The sequence below is a fragment of the Polypterus senegalus genome, chromosome 9, assembly GCF_016835505.1.
Source record: "Polypterus senegalus isolate Bchr_013 chromosome 9, ASM1683550v1, whole genome shotgun sequence".
Classification (NCBI taxonomy): Eukaryota; Metazoa; Chordata; class Cladistia; order Polypteriformes; family Polypteridae; genus Polypterus; species Polypterus senegalus.
The window spans coordinates 105,690,978-105,712,642 of NC_053162.1; the positions used below are offsets into that span (position 1 = coordinate 105,690,978).

General features: G+C 38.1%; 1 protein-coding gene across 2 annotated transcripts in view; it reads right to left on the minus strand.

Moving 5' to 3' along the window:
- LOC120535614 (BTB/POZ domain-containing protein kctd15) overlaps positions 1-21,122 on the minus strand; it is a 125,188-nt gene extending 104,066 nt beyond the window's left edge. Inside the window, exons 1-2 of one of the 2 annotated variants that reach the window (XM_039763565.1) lie at positions 20,320-21,122; positions 15,658-15,833 (exon numbers count right to left, since the gene is read on the minus strand). In XM_039763565.1, coding sequence (XP_039619499.1) covers positions 15,658-15,833; positions 20,320-20,328 — 185 coding nt within the window. In that variant the 5' untranslated portion in view covers positions 20,329-21,122. Of the gene's footprint in view, positions 1-15,657; positions 15,834-18,889; positions 19,154-20,319 lie in introns of those variants that run through there. The other variant, XM_039763567.1, reaches the window with a different exon arrangement.
- Between the last annotated feature and the right edge of the window lie 543 nt (positions 21,123-21,665).

Genomic DNA, 21,665 nt, shown 5'->3' on the forward strand with positions numbered 1-21,665 from the left:
CCCGTTGAATCCGAACACAGGGTCACGGGTGTCTGCTGGAGCCAATCCCAGCCAACACAGGGCACAAGGAAGGAACAAATCCCGGGCAGGGCGCCAACCCACCGCAGATGCAGTAATTAGGAAGATTTAAATAACATTTCTAAACTATACTAATGTATTTCAAAGAGTGCACCCCTAGATTATCTACGGAAATGTGGATATTCTTAATCAATTTGAAGAAAATGCATGGAAATCAATTCAAAACTGTATACATCAGAAATCTTTACTGGCTAACATTATCCAAAATATATTCAGAACAAGATCAAAATTGTTACTGTTGTCTGCAAGTGCCTGCCCCGCCTAGGTTATATGTTTTTGGAATGTCCTACACTCTGATCATATTACAAAAAAATGCACTTAATTTTCACATTAGTCTAGATTTAAAATTACTGTTTGCTCCTAGTCTTTCTTACCTTATTCAATTTGAAGAATACTAACCCACCCATAAAAAATCCATTAGGTTAGGTTAGGTTCAGTGTGGTAGAATTTATAATCTCAGAGGGTAATTTGTTTGCAACAGGAAAGTACAAAAATATAGGGAATTGTTACATAGAACAAGGAAATAAACAAAGATACAAAAACTGACAACCAGTGTTATCATGTATACACATATTTAATATTAGTGCAAAGAAGAATAATTCAGTTCAACAGTATGCAAAATAATAATTCAGAATTTAGCATTTTACAGCATCCCTACAAGTAAAAAACTTCAGAAGGCTTATAGCTCCTGGAATAAAACAGTTAGTCGGTCAGACATTGTCCAACCTGCAAAGTCCTGAGCAGGGTAAAGGGGAGTTGGAGGTTGAACACACACCCCAAACACACAAAAGAGCCAATTTAGTACTGTCAATCCACATAATCTGCATGTCTTTGGGCTGAGGGAGGAGACCAGAGCACCCAGAGGAAACCTATGTAGACACGGGGAGAACATACAAACTCCATGCAGGGAGGACAGCATAAAGGAATTCTTATATTTATTGCTCTTTACCTTCAGAAACCTAAATCTGCAGCCTGATGGCAACAGCTACTATTTGACAGAATTGGGCTTCTTTCAAACCTGTTTGTAATACAGTTCAGTGTCAGAGGTCTGCTGCAAAACAATAATTTTACGGCTAATTTTTACAATGTTATTAAGATGGTTTATATTCTTAATACTGAGGTTGTCAAACCAATATATAAAAGCTATTTTAACAATAGATTCAATAAAGGACTTATAAAATAGTGCCATTATAGTTTTGCCCATTTTAAAACAGTTGAGTTTCCTAAGGAAGAAAAGACGTACAGTATCTGCTCCAACCTACAAATCTGTTCTGTGTTAAGAGGGAAAAGTGTTTTTTATTTAATCCAGAATTCGGAAAAATAAAAATTTCTCTATGACGAATGATTGAAAGCCTTTATAGAATCTGGGCAGAACTCATTGTTATTTTAGAATAAACAAGCTTTGTATCAGTTAGGTGTTACCTTTTGATGTAGAAATACATATAAGGAACAGCTAATGGGTAGAACAAGAGTTTAGAGATCAAATAAGTCTGAACCTTAAATGTTTCAAAACCAAGCATACATTTTATTTATCTGTTTCTTATTCATTGTAATGTGATTTATAGAATAATCCATCTGTCCATCCATTTTCCAACCCGCTGAATCCAAACACAGGGGTCTGCTGAAGCCAATCCCAGACAAGAACGGAACCAATCCTGGGCAGGGTGCCAACCCACTGCAGGACACACACAAATGCACCAAGCACACACTAGGACCAATTTAGAACCACCAATCCACCATGTCTTTGGGCTGTGGGAGGAAACTAGAGCAGCCGGAGGAAACCCACACAGACACGGGGAGAATATGCAAACTCCACGCAGGGAGGACCCAGGAAGCGAACCCGGGTCTCCTAACTGCGAGGCAGCAGCACTACCACTGCGCCACCGTGCCACCCTTTATAGAATAAACAAAAATAAATAAAATTTAGGCAGAACTGCATGCTTTATTGAAGGGCTGGCAGACTCTGAACCATAACTTTGTGATGCCAAGTTCAACTTCATTCACTACACTGTATGTCTAAGTGTGGTGCAAGATGACCTGCAAGAAATGTTCTATCCATTAAAGAAACAGGAGGAGCAGAAGTCTGATAAAAGGCAGAAGCAAACGCTGGATAGGACCCAAGTTTAGGGCAGGACACAAGTACAATAAATAAAGTACATAACTCAAACCGATTCAGTAGCTCATCTTCAAAAAAAAAGAATTAGATTTACCTAAAAACTGAAAAATTATTTTTTTACCATTTTAGTAAGAAAGAAAGAAATTCGAATAATCATACTAAAATTTCAAAAACATTCTATTTTATATTATCTAAATATGTCATCTGACATATGCTTTTCCTTTTTAAATCTTTATTACTGAATAGCATGAAACAAATATAAGTGGATTTAAATGCCTTTGTTTCTCTTTAGTTTCTTTTGTAGTCTCTTTGTTTCTTTTTTTTTTGTGGTGGCGGCCTGCGCCACCACCACCTACTCAAAGCATCATGATGCACCAACATTGATGGACTGAAAGCCAGAAGTCTACGTGACCATCATCATCAGGTCCTTCCATGAAAACCCTAAATACAAAGAGGACTGTTTGATTTATGTTAGGTAGAATGCCCAGAGGAGACTGGCCGGTCTCATGGTCTGAAATCTCTACAGATTTTATTTTTTTTTCTCTAGCTTTTGGAGTTTTTTTTTTTGTTTTTTCTGTCCACCCTGGCCATCGGACCTTACTTATTCTATGTTAATTAATGTTGACTTATGTTTTTTTTTTATTGTGTCTTCTATTTTTCTATTCTTCATTTTGTAAAGCACATTGAGATACATTTTTTTGTATGAAAATGTGCTATATAAATAAATGTTGATTGATTGATTGATTTAGTATTTGTGACATGGATACACTAAAAAGCACAGTGCAGAATATGCTTTAACATTTGTTAATTTAAGCACTTTTCAAACACGCTTACTCCAATTCAGGACCACAGACACATTGTTGCTTAAAACATTCCATTGCAGGACACACTCATCCAAGACCTCTCATGGCTGATTTACTGCCACCAATCTAGAGTATGTGCAGAAATCTGCATCAAAATAGTGGAAATATATGTAAATGTCATTCTGTCAGTAACAGGCTAGGAACTGAATCCAGGATTTTGTACTGAAAGCCACAGTTTCATCAGTGTTAGTTAATTGTTCACTTTAATTTTGCCCTACATAAGTGGTTATTTGTGTATGTGCATATTATGACTGGTTTCAGTCTTGAATTCAGTGTTTTTAGGCTTCAGGTTACAACTACCCTAAAATAAAAGACACAGATTCAGAAAATGGGTAAAGGAAAGTGGACACATTGGTAGGAAATAAATGTGGTCTTGGAGGTTAAAGAGTGTTCTCAAGAATTTTATGTACAATTAAGAAATCAGTTTATCGCCTATATGTATTGTTTATAATAGAAATTAAATTAAAATAAAAAATATAGGAAAAAATAAATATTTCATAAGTTAGATTTTATTTGGTACTGGAAATCTTTCTGATTTTGATAACCAATGCACACAATGCCAAACAAAATAATTTACAGTGCAAGCAGTGTTGTTTTCTAAACTAGAAGATATGCTTGAGAAATGTGTAATCTACTCCTGCTAACCTCTCTGATCTTGAACTAACCATCAGATAAATCAGACTACTTTGACACTGAAAGCCTGACATCAATACATACATCACTTCCAATTTCTGAGTCAACATCTATCAATATTTGCGTACTGCCTAAAAGAAAAATCTATCTTTAAAAAATATATATGCAGTAATTATGAAAGTGTTCGACTACTTGACAAATTGGCTAAACTGGCAACAATTCTTACTTGATATATAACCTATACTATACATACATGAGGCAAATGACAGCTTTCTACCTTGAAAAACAAATTAGAGAAATATTCTAATAGCAATATTCTTCCTAAATACACTACAAGTGCATGTTTTAGTAAAGCAAATTCTACCAACAGGATTGTTACAATACAGTATATGAATAAACTTACTTATCCGTATAGGATCTTTAAAGCAATTAGACAACAGTTTACACAAAATTACATTTTTTTTTTTTACAAAACCCATAAGCCTTCAATTGAGTGTAATTATGAAACAGTGCAACATCCATCTCAGGAAGAAAACTATGATGTGCATGCTGAGGCGTGTGTGAACCTTTAGAAAAGAACACATTGTAACTAAAGTTGGCTTTCCGATGGGAGGAATAAAGTAATGGTGGAACTTCAAAAAAGGAAACAGGAACTAGACAATGATCCTTTTAGCCATGCTACTTTTTCTTTACACACTCATGATTGGCTCAAGTTGCCCCTCTTTTCTTTGCACATTTCCCTACAGCAACACACACAAACTATAGAGATAACTGAACTAACTGCCTCTCATTCAGGCCTGCAATTATTGTAGACGAGGAGTGCTCAGTCTCTCACTTTTGTATGGCCTCTTTAGTCTGATACACTGGAAGTAAAACATACATGTACTCCTGAATTAATTAATATAAATGAATTATTTTCATTCATATCACATTTTTCTAACTTACTCATGCTTTACATAGTATACAGAAAGTAGTTCATGAATAATAACATTATAGGATCTGTATATCATGCTGCCATTCCCAATGGGTGAGATGGTCTTGTTCTCCTAGTGGTTTTAAACTTCAAATTAACCTTACAACTAAACAAAACTCAAACTATAGCACTGCCCTACCTACTACAGTTAGCTGCATGAATAGGCCAATTAGCCTGTCATTATGGAAGGCTGAATTAGCCTTAAATCTGACCTTTGTGTTGTCACAATAAACAATTCTTGTTTATTCCCTATATGTTGTTTATGAAAAATTAACATTGTTTTTTTTGTTTTCAATTTTAGTGTTTTAGTATAAAAGAGTCAACTGATAAAAGAATTAGCTGAAGATGCAACATTATGAGTTTGTCTGCTAATAGAAGCACTATACAAGAGAATGCTGAATTAAACATTTAAATTATTATACTAACAAACTTTTATTGCTAACACTTCTCATTCATTACCAACTCCCTTGAACAGGCAGTCCTCAAAGAATGGCTGGATTTAGCTTTGTAGCATTAGTTGACAATTAAACCTAATCCTGCCAATCAACAGCCCTAGGGCTATTATTTTTGGATCTTTCTGTAAGAGTGTCTTTTTTCCAAATTTCTTTTTCCCTGTGTAGAAGAGATGCCAAAATATAATTTTGAGGGCAATATTTATAATTTATGGCCTTTCTTTGGACCAAAAGAGGATTCATGCAAACTAGGATTGGACTAGCTGTCTGTTATTAGATTTATAAAGAGTACTGTATGCATGCATAACATATTATATTATGTTCTGTATAAAATGAATAATTGCAAACTACATGACACACAAAAATTGTTTTATTCATAATTAAGGTGTACCATAAAGTGGGAAAGAGCAATTAATCTTTCTCATGATAGAATGAAGGTGACTAGCACAATGTTCTTAGATCTCATTTGTTAACTGTAGGAACACTGAGCCCTGGAATGATCTACTTGCCAGTATAAGAGGCCCTATCCATCTCCGCATGTAAATGCAAGCTAAAGATTTGGCCATAATATATTCCTGCTTGAGGTGAAGATATCAATTGCATGTTATTTTAAAATAATTGCAATCAGGTTTTATCATTCTCTCCCTGGTGTCCTCTGATGATACTTCTACTTGGACTAAGTTTTCCATCTGGCAACAGACCACATAAAGAATGAAAACACCACTATGAGTGACAAACCCAATAAAATGAATTTGCCATATTCCACCAAATTCATAGGCACCTGCTTGCATCACAGTATAAAATAATGGCCAAAGAACTGTTGGGCAATCAGTTGGTCTAGTCAGATAGGGTTAGAGATGTGTTTGCAATATCACTTTGGGCCCCATGGCTTTGTTTTATTTTTTCTGAAATCTTTGTAAACTGGACTATTATTTTCAACTTTTCCATTTCCAGCACACATTATACTAAATAAACTTCTATGTTACCTCGCCATTATTGATGAGTTGCATGTAGATGTTTTGGGTAAACACGCCCTTCCAATGTACCTGCCTGCCAAAACAGTGACACCAATATACTGTATGAAAACATAGTCAAATATCAATAGATGATGTGTGTTTGCAAAAATTTCAAAGGGCGTATGCGTAAGACTAAAAATTTAAGTGGCTTTGAATGTAGCATTTGTCCTGGGTATGACGTTAAACTGTATCATGGAGGTTGGTGGCAGAATTGGGACTCCAGCCACTGTAAAAAAAAACTTCACAATGCTCTGAGACGACAGAAATGACTCCTTTCTGCTCTCTGTGGGGATGAGGGAAAGCCCTTGGTAGTCCCATCCCCAGAAGAATCAAAACTGTCAGAGAGCCAATGGGGTCAGGCCTGTTGGGGGTTAGAAATTGTGTAGTGCTGAGGTGTCACCTGCTGCACCGCAGCCCTTGGTCCCAGTTTAAGGCAGCCCACCCGGGTAGGTGCATGGAACGCCTTGTCTGTCCGGCATGATGATCATCTTTCTTTGCTTTTGGATGAGCTGTGTAAACTCCACATTTCACTAGCAGCACTCTCTGAGGTGCACAGACCTGTGACTGGCCAGATCTCTATAGGTGGGTACACCTTTTATTAGTCCAGTTGCTCTGATAGTTGTCATACTCAGGGAATAGCTGTTGATGTTGCGGATTGGCTTCTTCCGATGGTGTCCGTAGTCACTCCTTTCAACGAGTGTATTATGAGACTCAGATTATGGCATTCTCTGCTCTGAATGTAGTGAGTGATGTCTCAGTGAGGGAAACATTTTATTTGTAGCTTCGCTTGGTGCTTGATGGGCGCCTGCGAGGTGACACTCCTCTGTTCATGGGTGACTTCAACTTCCATTGGCATTGACATTGCTGGCTATGAGGATTGTCTCGGTCCCTATGGCTCTGGTGACTGTGGTAAAAGTGGCTCCAGTTCCTTGACTTTGCAAAAGGTCAGGGGCTGCGAATCATTGGATTGTGGTTCCAGCACCATAGACTTTGTATTTCAATACTGGTGGTGAGGTGATGGAGATCAATCACATCCTCGTGAGGAGACACTGGAGGCTATTACAAAACTACAGGGTCTACAGAAGTGCCCAGTTTATTCATTCTGACCACAGACTTGTTGTTGCTACTCTTAAGATCCAGCTTAGGTCCAGTAGGTTACCACCTACTAGGAAAATGAGGCTGGACCTGGTCAGACTCCAAGATCAGGCTGTTTCTGGTGAGTGTGCATGCAATTTGTGTGAGGAACTTACAGATTTGGGTGCGACTGCCGATTCTATTGTGATATGGGAGACCTTCCCTGACAAGACCCTGAAGTGTTGCTGAGAGTTGTGTTGGTGTTACCGGTGTTCCCAGAAGGAGGTATTTCATCTCACAGGGCACTCTAGATATCATCAAGAAGAGTTGCAGCACACGTTTTAATGGCAAATCCAGTAAGTACCAGGAACTGTGAAGGACAGCTGCGAGGGCTCTGAGGGCAGATAAGGAGCCATTTGTTAGAGGAATCTCTGAGCAAGTGACACACCATCTATGTTCTAGTGACTCCCGTCTTGCTTACAGAGGAATCAAAGCATTCCGCACATCCAAATTTGTTCCTCAGAGAGTCGCAGTCAGGGCAGATGATGGAATGGTCCTTAGAGGTGACACTACAGATGTAACCTGCTGCTTGTTAAAGCTGATCCTCTGGCTAGGACATTGGATATCTCTGGGTCCATGGTCCTTAAGGGTGATCCTCCAATTAGCTGTGGACCACCCAATTGCACTGAGAATGCACAGTTGGTAAGGGTAAGGAAGGCTGCAGGGATCTGTGGTATCCAGAGTGAACTTGTCCAGGAGGTAAGGGTGTCCTCCTGGCATTGCAAGCAATGTTTACTTCCATTTGGGAGACTGACTTCATCCAAACTGACTGGAAAATGGGACTTGTCTTTCCTATCTGGAAAGGGAAGGGTGATCGCCTGGATTGTGGCAACTACAGGGGGATAACACTGCTCTTCCTCAATAGGATCCTTGATCACTTGCTCACCTACCAGTGACTGGAGCAGTCTGGTTTTACACCTAAGAAGTCTACCATCAATCGCATCCTGGTACTGAGGGTTCTCATGGAGCACAAATGTGAATATCAGCAGAGTTTCTTTGCAGCCTTTGTCAATTTTTATAAATCGTCCGACTCAGTTGATCGAGCTGCCCTATGGGACATCTTGAGACTTTGCAGGATCTACTCAAGGTTGCTGGATATCATGGCCAGCCTGTACACTGGTAATGCTGTGCAGAGTGGAGGCAGAACCTCTGTTTTTACCAGTTGATTTCCGCGGTTCATCAGGGATGTGCTCTTGCTCCTACTCTGTTCAATTCTTGCATGGAATGGGTGTTGGGCAAAGTCGAGGGGTATCTGTTAATGAAGAAATATTCACTGATCTTTATACTGTGATCTTCGCTGAGTCAATGTAGGCTCTGATTGGGGCTCATGAGAGACTGAGCAAGGAGTCTGAGCGTCTGGACTTGTGAGTATCCTGGATAAAAACCAAGATCCAGGCCTTTAATGACCTCTTAGGCACAGCCATCAGCAGTGTGTCTGACTGCAGAAAGAGTGTCGACCTTGTTGAGAGGTTTACTTACCTTGCCAGTGACATTCATGTCTCTGGTGACTCTACCTATGAAGTCAGTAGACAGATTGGGAGAGCATGTGGGGTCATAAGGTTGATGGAAAGGGGTGTGTGACGCTCCCGATATTTATGCAAAAGGACGAAGGTCGAAGAATTTAGAGGCCTGGTGCTTCATGTCTTTCTATATGGTTCTGGGACATGGACACTATCCATGACCTGAGACGAAGACTGGACTCCTTTGGTACTGTGTCTCTTCAGAGAATCCCTGGGCACCACTGGTTTGACTTTGTGTTGAATGAGTGATTGTTCATGGAGTCCTGAATGAGGCACATTACTTCCATTGTGAGGGAGTGTCAGTTACAGCACTATGGCCATGTGGCTCGATTCCCTGAGGATGATCTGGCTTGCAGGATCCTCATTGTTGAGGACCCGAGTGGCTGGACCAGGCCAAGAGAACACCCACATAACATCTGGCTGCGGAAGATAGAATATCATTTCCGGAGGGTGGGACTGGACCACGTGTCTGCCTGGGGGATTGCCAACCAGGATCCCAAGCTGTTTCGTCATGTGGCCGGTGTGGCAATGCTGTACCTGTGCATGCTCCACGACCAGACCTGACCTGACCTGAATGTAGCATGGTAGTTAGTGCCAAATGCAATACAGACAACTCATCATAAGTTATCTCAAGTAGAATTGTGTAATCAATGACCAAAATGAGTTACACTCCTGTTACCAAAAAAAGCAAATGTGTCTGTAGCAGAAAAAAAAAACAAATACGGTCTTGATACTTAATGATAAGAAAAACATTGTCTGGTCAAAAACAAAACTGTTGGTGGTAGTGCGATGGTGCAGATTGCATTTCTGAGGCAAAAATAGGGTTCAATATTTAAAAGCCACAGGTGATGTGAAATATCATTGTGTTACCAGTTACATTAATCCCTACATAGAAACAATATACCTAGTTGTGAATTAGCTTTTTAACAAGATACAGTAATGCTCTATGCCAGTTGTCTGAATATCCTGTAATTGTTCCAGAATCATGACAGTAAATTAAGCTTAATATAATGACCTCCTAATTATGTCAATAATCAGGAGAATAAGATGTAAACAGCTATTTTACTAGAACCACATGTCAAAGTGGCCTGCCTGCTTATACCACACCTTACTCACCTTGTTAATTCAGGTAATCATGGGAACAAATGGTGTACCAACTCATGATGTGGTAAAAGAGTCAATTAAAGTATCCACTCAGTGCATATTATTGTCTTTATCTAATTTAAGAACATACAGTCATATGAAAAAGTTTGGGAACCCCTCTCAACCTGCATAATAATTTACACTACTTTCAACAAAAAAGATAACAGTGGTATGTCTTTCATTTCCTAGGAACATCTGAGTACTGGGGTGTTTTCCAAAGAAAGATTTTAGTGAAGCAGTATTTAGTTGTATGAAATTAAATCAAATGTGAAAAACTGGCTGTGCAAAAATTTGGGTACCCTTGTAATTTTGCTGATTTGATTGCATGTAACTGCTCAATACTGATTACCTGCAACACCAAATTGTTTGAATTAGCTTGCTAAGCCTTGAACATCATAGACAGGTGTGTCCAATCATGAGAAAAGGTATTTAATGTGGTCACTTGCAAGTTGTGCGTCCCTTTGACTCTCCTCTGAAGAGTGACAACATGGGATCCTCTAAGCAACTCTCAAAAGATCTGAAAACAAAGATTGCTCAGTATCATGGTTTAGGGGAAGTCTACAAAAAGCTATCTCAGAGGTTTAAATGGTCAGTTTCAACTGTAAGGAATGTAATCAGGAAATGGAAAGTCACAGGCACCGATGCTGTTAAACCCAGGTCTGGCAGGCCAAGAAAAATACAAGAGTGGCATATGTGCAGGATTGTGAGAATGGTTACAGACAACCCACAGATCACCTCCAAAGACCTGCAAGAACATCTTGCTGCAGATGGTGTATCTGTACATTGTTCTACAATTCAGCGCAATTTGCACAAAGAACATCTGTATGGCAGGGTGATGAGAAACAAGCCCTTTCTGCACTCACACCACAAACAGAGTCGCTTGTTGTGTGCAAATGCTCATTTAGATAAGCCAGATTCATTTTGGAACAAAGTGATTTGGACTGATGAGACAAAAATTGAGTTATTTGGTCATAACAAAAAGCACTTTGCATGGCGGAAGAAGAATACTGCATTCCAAGAAAAACACCTGCTACCTACTGTCAAATTTGGTGGAGGTTCAATCATGCTGTGTGGCTTAAAGTCAAGGGTCGGATGAATTCAACCCAATATCAACAAATTCTTCAGGATAATGTTCAAGCATCAGTCACAAAGTTGAAGTTATGCAGGGGTTGTATATTCCAACAAGACAATGACCCAAAACACAGTTTGAAATCTACAAAGGCATTCATGCAGAGGGAGAAGTACAATGTTCTGAAATGGCTATCACAGTTCCCTGACTTGAATATCATCAAAAATCTATGGGATGATTTGAAGCAGGCTGTCCATGATTGGCAGCCATCAAATTTAACTGAACTGGGGAGATTTTGTATGGAAGATTGGTCAAAAATACCTCCATCCAGACATTCATCAAAGACTATAGGAGGGATCTAGAGGCTGTTATATTTGCAAAACGAGGCTCAACTAAGTATTGATGTAATATCTCTGTAGGGATGCCCCCAATTTATGCACCTGTCTAATTTTGTTATGATGCATATTGCATATTTTCTGTTAATCCAATAAAGTTGATGTCACAGCTGAAATACTACTGTTTCCATAAGACATGTCATATATTAAAAGGAACTTGCTACTTTGACAGCTCAGCCAATGATAAACAAAAATCCAAAGAATTAAGATGGGTTCCCAAACTTTTTCATATGACTGTATTTTTAAAAACAAATTAAAAAATATCCAGAGAGATATGCATACATATACTATTTATATTTGCACATATATTGTGCAAGGTTTTACATTATTTTGTGTATTATTTTAATGATAGTTCTAAATGTATATATTATTCTGAATTTATCAGTGTGAAATGCATCATAAAAAAGTCAAGAATATCCATGAGAACTCTCTCAATTATATGTAGAAACATACTATTGCAGCTTTATTTTTTTTGATGTACATAACTTGACTATATGAACACCATCTAACAAAAGCCAGCTTCTCCCATTTAGCTAATTACTCTGTTAATCGGAATTATCGATAAGCATCATTACTTCCTAGAGCTCTTTCCATCTAATACTATGGCTTATATTTTCAATGACACTGCCAAAAATAACTAGAACATTGAATAGAAACAAAATAAAAAGGAAATTAAATATAATCTTATGTAAAGCTGTAACATGTACTGATTGCACTGCTGCCTATTACCAGCCTATGGCACGCAGGTGTCTACATGAATATTGAAGAAAATGTACATCAACAAGTTCATCTGCAATTAAGGAAAACGGGAATCACATAAATAGCGAACCCCGATTGTTATTTATTACTCATTGGATTTTATTAGCATTTGTGCATAGGATTGTGTATGTAAGCAGCACAGGTGACATTTAATGATATCTTTTTTTCTGATCATGATATTGACAATTATCCCTATTACAACACCTGTTTTGACAGTAGAATTCTACTGTCAGCTCCATGATCACTGGGTCTACACTTAATAGTCCTTTGTGATAAACTTGGATGATAGAGTAGATCTAGTGCCTCCATATGGAGAACTTTAATAAGCACAATACTGTAAATAAACAATTATAAGGAAAAAGCAGTCATTGTGGGGCAAGAGTAGCAGGAATGCATTGTACTCACAATACATTAAACATGGAGAGACATCACAGAAGCTATTTTACTTTTGCAATGCTGATTTCCTGAACTCACTTTTTTCCATAAAGGATTATGAGGGACCAGGAACTACCAGAGCTATACCATGATATAGGCCAACCCTGGATAAGTTGTCAGTTTTTGGATGGTCACACTCATGCACACCTTCACAATCACTGGGGGTTGTTTTGAATTACCAATTAACCTTATATGTACATCTTTGGGATGTGTGAGGACAACTGGACCAGACAAAGAGAAGAATGCAAATAGATAAAGGAAGAACAAGCCAACCTAGCATCTACGTAGAATAACCAAAATAAAAGAGAATCTATGTATTACAAGTAGTCACATTGTTCTACTGTATATGGATTGTAGTGAATCCATTACTTTTATCTAAGAAGCATAACAGAAAAAGTCAAAATTGGCAGACCGTGACAGAAAGTCAGATTCTATATGCCTGTGTACTACAGAACTATGTATTTCATAAGGATGAGAAAAGGGAAGCTCTTTCAAACATCAGGTAGAGCACTTTGATGTCACACAATACTCAAAAATGTAAGCAAAAGGAAAAAACTTGTTCTGCTACTTAATTCATGCATGCTGTAAATTTTACTTTATTGTCAAAAAATGCTGAATTGCTCAAGGGCAATGGTTTTTAAGAGTAAAGTGAATCTTAAGTCTTACCTTTTTGAAGAATCTATAGAAATTAGCTTTAAATTATGCTATTGGTTAAATACCTTAACCATACATTTGTACAATACACATAAATTCCTTTAAAATTAGATGGTGTCTTTCTTACGTATGGAGCCAAAGAAAATGACTGTGTTAGGTAATAAGTATTTTTACAAAAATGTTTCATTCTTTAAACCAAACTTCACCTGAATATTGATGTTGATGATAGTCATCTATCTTGGCATGTCTGAAAATGCCTTACTACGAATAATCTCATTTTGAATGGAGTCTGATGAATTACAAGTAAAACAGAATGAAAAAAATTAACACCACATATTAAATGTTCCTGCAGATTGCATTTATCACAAACAATGGATATGTGTATTAGTCATTACCTGTAAAAAAACAAAGGAATTTCTCTAAGCTTCCTGTATATATGATGTTTTAGAAGGGTGGTGCTAATTTAACTTGAGCAAAAATCTTTCTTTTTTCATATGAACAAATATTTTACCCACCATACAAACTGGATTTGTATCTGGAATTAAATGAGAGTTCCATTTATTTCATACAGCTTGCATTATTTAATACGAAACACCAACTAAAGCCAGCAGTTAATAAAAAGAATCAATCATTCCACTTTGTTTGAGTTGGGGTGTGAAAAGCAGTGGAGTGCATGCATTATACTTAAATAGGAAAGCTTTAAAGGAAATGATATTTGTCTTGTCCTAATAATTAAGGGAAGTATTCACTAAAAAGAAAGATACTTAATGCATTTTTATGAAGAAAAACCTCTGTCCTAAAAAATTGTAACTTCTTCAAAACTAGTGGTGAATGACGGTCAGTATTTCTAGAAGCTACTATACACTATAATTAATAAACTTTATCACTTAGTATATATTTGAGGAAAACCATTCCTTCGTTGAAGAAGCACATCTTTCTTTAATGTACTTGTATGAAACTTATTTATTAACTTCATCACAAACTATTTAAATGTTTACTTTTTGTCAAACCTATCTACGTTAACTAAGGTTAATAACTACTATTAATCTCCTAAATAGCTTTCATTTTAGGAAACATTTGTAGACTTATGATGTGGCCCCAATTGTTACCATTCCTGACATGTGCTGCGTAAATATTAATGTTGATTTCATTTTTATATACACCATGCATGATGCTCCCAACCTGCCTACTTCCTACCTATGTATGATTTATTATTGTATCATATGAATTTTGTTCACTACTAAGCTTCATTTATTTGTTATATTCAAACGCTTTGACCTTGTCCTCTGTGTTTTTAACATTATATCTTAGTCTTTCTGTATATTCCAATTTCCTTCTTGCCAATAAAATATCTAGTGATTTCCTTTAAATGGATTAAGAATGCCTTCATAAATCGTATATTAAACCAGCATGTTATTAAACACCAACTAAAAATTTGAAAGCACACTTTTACCATTTGATCAACTAAATATGTAATACTTTTTTAATTCCATAGTGTTCACATAATTAGATTAGGTTTTTGGATGCTCGCTGGGCTCACTCTTTTCTTTTTAATAACAGCAAGCTCCAAATATGTAATAAACAGAAAAAACGGTAAAACTGAACAAAAAACGTCTATGAAGAAATACAGCTATATAAACAAAATGCCTCACACTATCTAATGAACTTCATCACTAACTATTTAATGAAGCTCTCATTTGTTGTTTAATCAACGCAACATCCAATTTTATAACCTCCATTACGTCTAAATAAAGCGAATCACTCTGCATCAAGTAACCATTAACAATGTAGTAAGCTAACGCACACTATCAACACAACGATCTGTCTGCAGATGTCCTGCTATATACCGGTATTGTATATAGCACCTCTCGCATCATGTTCTATCACAATAAAGCGTGCCTATCAAACACATTACAATACACAGCTCACATGATTACAATGCAGAGTGTACAGTTCAATGTGGTTTTATTTTCTGTTAGACAGAATTTGTCACTAACTTCTGCAGCTCTGGTCACAAACAAATTAGACGGTTGACACTTCGGCACTCGATTAGTTAAATTTCAAAGCACCTAGGGAGGTGCCTGTGTTGGCTTCTGTCTACAACATCTATCCATTCGCACAGGTCCTTTTGTCTAGGATGTTCGGACACGAGTCTGCATTATATAATGTATACTGTCAATCGCATAAATACTTGGAATTGTAATTATCCTTAAACCTTGTTGCCTCGAACCTAATTCAATCACTTTCGAATTCCCGCCGGTCAGTCGAACGTCAGCTGTCGCAAAACAGAAAGAAGGACTCGACTTCTTGGAGCCGTCCTACTAGTACCGTGACCCTACAAAATCATCTAGAGGCAGTGAGTCAACTTAGTGAAAGCAGCACCCGGCAATGCCAGATAACAGACGCCATGCACTTACCTTGAGTCCGGGTACTTGGTGAGGGTCGCCAAGCTGCTAGTGTACATGTGCCCTCCGACATCGATGTGGACTGGCGCGTTGGCTTTGGTCAGCTGAGCCGGGAGAGGAATTCCCTGCGCGGCCAGTGGAGAAACTGGGGAGCGGGTCAAAGACAAGCGCGACATGCTTCTTCCTTCCTGGAAGCAACACGAAGAGGGAAAAAAATGTTCAAGAATCACTAAAGGGATCTTTTACAGCTAATACTACCCAGAGTCCTATCAGATCAGTTCTCCATCTGCCTGATCGCATATTTAGCTTACAAATTATTGCCACAACTCTAATTAAGTGTATTTGCATCCTTTTTCCCATTATACCGGAGGGGGATTGGGAAGATGCTTATTAGCGATCAAGAAAGAAAAAAAATGCTAGGTGTCAGCCTCAAGGGGCATAAAACAAACTGCAAAATTCTAATTAAAGGTCGTGGGTTTATGTGTTAGACGTGAAATATCCCTTGACAAACGAATAACCAATTTGTGAATTGGGATTCAGGGGGTTTTGCAAGTTTGTCTCAATAACGAGACACCTCTAAATTAGCGACTTCCTCATCACCAAAGGCGCGCTTCTGATATGCTACCGTGCGCCAGAAAAGCAACATTTAATGGGGGGTCTTTTGCCTCACAATAGTTTAAAAAGTTTGTAAATATGATTTCGGCCAAGTGAAGAAAAAGAATATGTATACATTACATATACAAGGAGAATGTGTATATATAACATAGTATATATTAAAAACTGTATAAAGTTAGAAAAAGTCAAATAAAGTGTTAAAAAGAATGCACTTAAAGGACTACAATTCATTTAAAATACGCTAAAATTTCGAGATGAATCAGTTTCTGGGAGCCTATTCTCTCAAAACATTATGAGATTTAGCCGCAGAGCACTTCTTGGCTAATGCGCTCTTCACTGACAGTTACAATATTCTGATGTTTAGCATCAATAAGCTCTTGTTTTAGTTGCGACGTTTTGAAAATTACATACTTCAATACCTTATAGGTCAGCTGAACTGCCTTAGTTCTGAATATTTCATATTTATTTACCACTGACCTAAAAATTATATGTAATTTAAAACAAAATAAGTCTAATTTCCTGTCAAATTAATGAATCTTTTTAATACTTAGCACGTCCACTTCCCTTAAGCAGGAATCTTTTTTTGAATCTCTAGGAAATGATACGTGCTGCCTCGGAAGGTGTCATTATTATTCATAATAGTTTATAGTTAATTGCAATTTTTCAATCCTCGTCGACAAGCGGATTTGTTAACACCTGCTGGATGGGTAGAATCACCTGTCAGACTTTTCCGACGTTGCGGACGCCCCCGTTGATTTCAGAAAAGAGGACATCTTTCCATTCTGCGAATTAAGATGAAGAATTTTCCTCGCAGGCAGCGCCTGTCCATTAAAACTAACAATTGGACGGTATTGTCAGCATTTTACATGATATGTTTTCTCTCCTCGCTTTTGTTCCGTTTATAGATTTAACCTGAAAAGGCATCAGGTGTGGAGTGTTTATCTACTGCTGGAATGCATGTGTATGTAAAAAGGTTCAGCTTTAAAAATAGAAAATGAATATATATATATATATATATATATATATATATATATATATATATATATATATATATATATATATATATAGCGAGAGAGATAGAGATAGATAGATAGATAGATAGATAGATAGATAGATAGATAGATAGATAGATGTGAATGAGAAAGGGGCAATCTTTCCATAAACTGATCCAATCAAAGTGTATTTACTTATTTCAAAACTTATTTAGAAATGTTACATTCAGACACATTAGTAAGTCGGAAAATTAAAAACAACGTCCAACACACCCACGATCAAGCACATACATCATAGACCATTTTGAGTGCTGATATTCCCATTCAGACCTGAAAACATATGACTCTCTCCCTCTCACTCTCTCTCTCTCACTCCCTCCGTCTTCTATCCCTCCCACACGCGTAGCTCAACATGTTACGCATACGATCACTGGCTCTGCTGTTGTATATTTACGGATTGAAGTTTCAATGCGACTGATACCAAGGTCCAATTATCGTGATAAAGAAATAAACAAAAATAAAACAGTTTTTTAGAAGATATGTATTTATATTTTCCTCTAGGGGATTAGCCAGATAATTTGGGAGAAGTCGCCAATGATAAATGGAGGTAAAGTATTGTGGAAAAGAAGAAACTTTGGGGAAAAAATCCAGAGGTCACATGAGAGAAATTGCGTTTCTGCTTCAATGTAAAATAGATCACAATGAAATAGGGCGCCATATGCTTCCCTCTAGTCCATTTCCTGTGAATTAGGAGGGCCAATTACCGGGAATATATCTATAATAATGAATGTAAAAGTTATTTTCTTCACGTTCAAGTTTATGATTATTACTAAAACGAGTTTTACAATATTTTAAATAGAAACAGGCCATTTACAAGGTCGCAGCGAAGATTTGTATATACTGAAGGGCTATCCATGAAGTAGAGTACAACTGTTAATACAATTTGTAGGCCTAAACTTCTTGACCCGCTTCAGAGTCATCGCTGGTCTCTTAACACTCTATCGCGTTTGTGTATTGCACATACTGTATTTTCCGCTACATTTCTCCCACACTCATATCCAAGCAGTGATGCGCACGAGGAGCTCCTGCGGTGCCAAACTTTATTGCCTCTTTTTTTCCAAAGATGATCCTAATGGAATTCCGGCATGTAGATTAACCAATCTGCGGATTCAGCTCATCATGAATAATATACATAAAACCAAACACCGGTACACTTTTTTGTTTGCAGTGGGGCAAGACACTCCTCTCACTAAACGATTTCTTTCTTTCTTGGCTATTGTGGTCGCGCTTCTCGGGGCAATCCGGCAGCCTGCTTAGCTGTTGCGGCTTGAAATCATTTCAGAGAAGCGCTGCTCCATGAAGTTTCTCATTTGCTAAGATGTTATTTTAACCATAAAAGGTAAACAGAAGGCAGTTTGTTCGAGCTCCACTCAGATCCTAGCTCGGGGCCGTGTGCCCCGGGGCTGAGAGAGCTGAAAGACTACACAATTTTCCAGGGTGTTGGCTTTCTTGCTCCGTACAGTGCCTATAGGAATACTGTTCATTTAATACACAGCCAGGACGATACTTTTTCATATCCCTGTGAAAGAAAGACTTCAAAAGACTTAAGAACTTTTGGGCGTATGAAGCTATCCCACCTCTTCATATAGCCGCAAGCCGTGGTAACCAATACTGATGTGAATGCTCAGGGAATACAGCAGAAGTGAAGTTGGCCAGAGACAGAGAGGCGCGGGGAGGGAGGGGCTAGAAGGTGAAAGGTTACAAGAAAAAAAAAACGGCAGCCAGCCGCAGCGAGACGAAAAGACTAAAAGAAATGAAAAACTGGCAAAGGGAAAAAAAGATACAGCGACGAACGCAACGAGTGCTGATTGGATTCTCTTAACACTAAAGCGTCCTTCTGTTCAAGTAAACACCTCAGTTGTATACTTGGATGAAGGCAGATCAAACACCAGAGCCACCCGACAAGATCTCTACTAACTAGTCCGAACTTTGTTGAAGCGCCCGTAAGTCATCTGAGTGAATTTTCACAAAGTGACTCTATAAATACTGCATGAAGTTATTTCAGAGATTTAAGCCAAGAGGCAATTGCAAACGAAGAAAGAAAAGTTACTGATAAACAGTTAAACAGTATGACAGATTACTTGTAATATTCCTAAAATTTAAATTACATCATCCTAGCATCGAACATAGACGTTATAAATAATAATGAGATAAAACAACTCAGAAGTTTTAAGTTCCCGCACTATTGATGCTTACCCACATATCCCCGCATTATATTTTTTTATTTACATTCTTTTATACTGTCTGTAGCTGGAACAGGGAAAACACCAAAACAACTCCAACAATGCAGATGCCACATTTTTCTCCTCGTGTTACATTCATTTGTGCCCAGGGGAGGAATTCTGCCAATTATACAACATGGCGCCTTTTTACAGAGCCACTTTTAAATGATACGGATGAAAAGGGCACAGCTCGTAGAATATATTTTGTAGGACCTATAAATGAAAGAAAAAGTCACCCTTTTGACTTCTCTTTATCATTCTATACGTACTAAGTACAAACACCTTCGTTCGCAAGCGACCTGCACACGGATGGCACTACATGATTAAGTGCCTTTTATTCGATGCCCCCTATCCGCGTAATTCAGAAGCATGATGTCCCGATGCTAAAGTAAAATAAGAGATTGTATATATCCGGACACAGCAGTGGCGAAACGACGCAATCCTCCAGACTTCATATATTGCACGCCCCCCTCCCGGATCGCATCCTTTTCGGCAATATTCCCCATAAGTTTCAGTAAAGTGCACAAGCGCTGCCCAGTAAAAGCGACGCCTCACGAGCTCCGTGCCGCTGTGCTCACTCCGGCGAGAAAATAAGAGGACAAGAGCGAAAGCAAAGAAGGAGTCCTCTCCGCCACGCCGCTTTTAAATCGGCCGAAGTCAGTCGGGCTATACGGCTCTAAAAAGGGTAGCTGTAGCTTTAAAAAAATCTACAGAGTGCAGGCTAGACGAGTTCAGACCAGGCACTTTCCAAATAAGAAACACAGGAAGCAAAGCGGTGTCCTTACCTTGAACATAGAAGAATTCTCTTCTTGCCTTTTGATAAATCCCCCGTACTCTTATTTCTAAACACTTTTAATATCAGATGCTCGGCGATCGCTGTAAGGAAAATCGTTCTTCTGTTTTTTCCCCTTTTTTCTAAAATGAAACTGCCGAGGCTGTTATGAGAAGAAGAAGAAAGCCAATAATCCGTCTCTAAATAACAGAGGGAAGCGAAAAAAAGAATTCTTGCTCAAGGCTTTCCAAACGCCTGTAGGGCAAGGATTAGGCTACAATTAGCTCAACCCTACTCGCGCCCTAGCTAATTTCGCGATGAAAATTTGATATATTCTCCCTTTCCCCCACGCAGAGCTGCTGATGCTCAAAACAAGTGGGGTAATTTTTGAACCCCCTTTTTCTCATGGAAAAAATCCTTATAACGGTTTTCAAGTTCTCATTTGCTGTGGGGATAACGGTTTGATATTGTTGGGTATCAGGCAACTGTCACGTCGCTCAATAGACTTACTGATGGAAAAAAGCAGATTTTAATCATTGTCATTTCGTCTGATGTAATATTTCCCCAGGCATTTTCAACTAGGCATAAATTTTCGGTTCCCAAATAAGTAACGCGGGCACGTTTCTTGCATGTCTTGTACTTATAGAAGCGCTTATGGAAGGACAGGGTAACTTGTTGATAAAGTAATTGAAGAAATGCTGATGTTAAATATGCAGATCTCAATAAACAGTTTTCATGCGGCTATTTTTTTCGCTTTTCCTTTCCCCTCTTACTAATGTCTCGTATTGTAACGCCAAATTTCCTGTAGGCCATTAAAACCAAATGACGTCTATTGACATGCATTCTGCTATAGCAAAGAGCGCCCTCACAACCTGCCTCTGGCAAAACGCGCCATTTCAATTATAGTACACGGCTAGATGGAGATGTCTGCCACCAAGATTTCCCAGGCAGGCAAACAGGCAGGCAGACAGCTTTCAGATCTGCTAGCGTTTTCAACCTTATAACGTCTCTCTCTCTTTTTTACTACAATACCAATAACATGCTTAAAACTAAAAACACACAATTGTGTTGTTAACTCCGACTGCAGTTTATTTATTTAATAAAAGTAGATAGTTCTGCACTCCTCGGCTCTAATCATTAGCCAGTGCGTGAGGATTTTTTGCTTCTTGTTGTTGTCCGTCATTAAGTACGTTTTTAAAATTTGACGGCTTTTAAATCATCATTTAGGCTATGTTTAGAGCAAGGCGTAAAAGTGGTATTTTTGGCGCCTCCTAATGGTCAAGTAGCTTAACACACAAGGTGCTATGTTAAGGAAAGCCGTGGTCACATTTTGTTCCGTTTTAAAAAAAGAAAATTAAT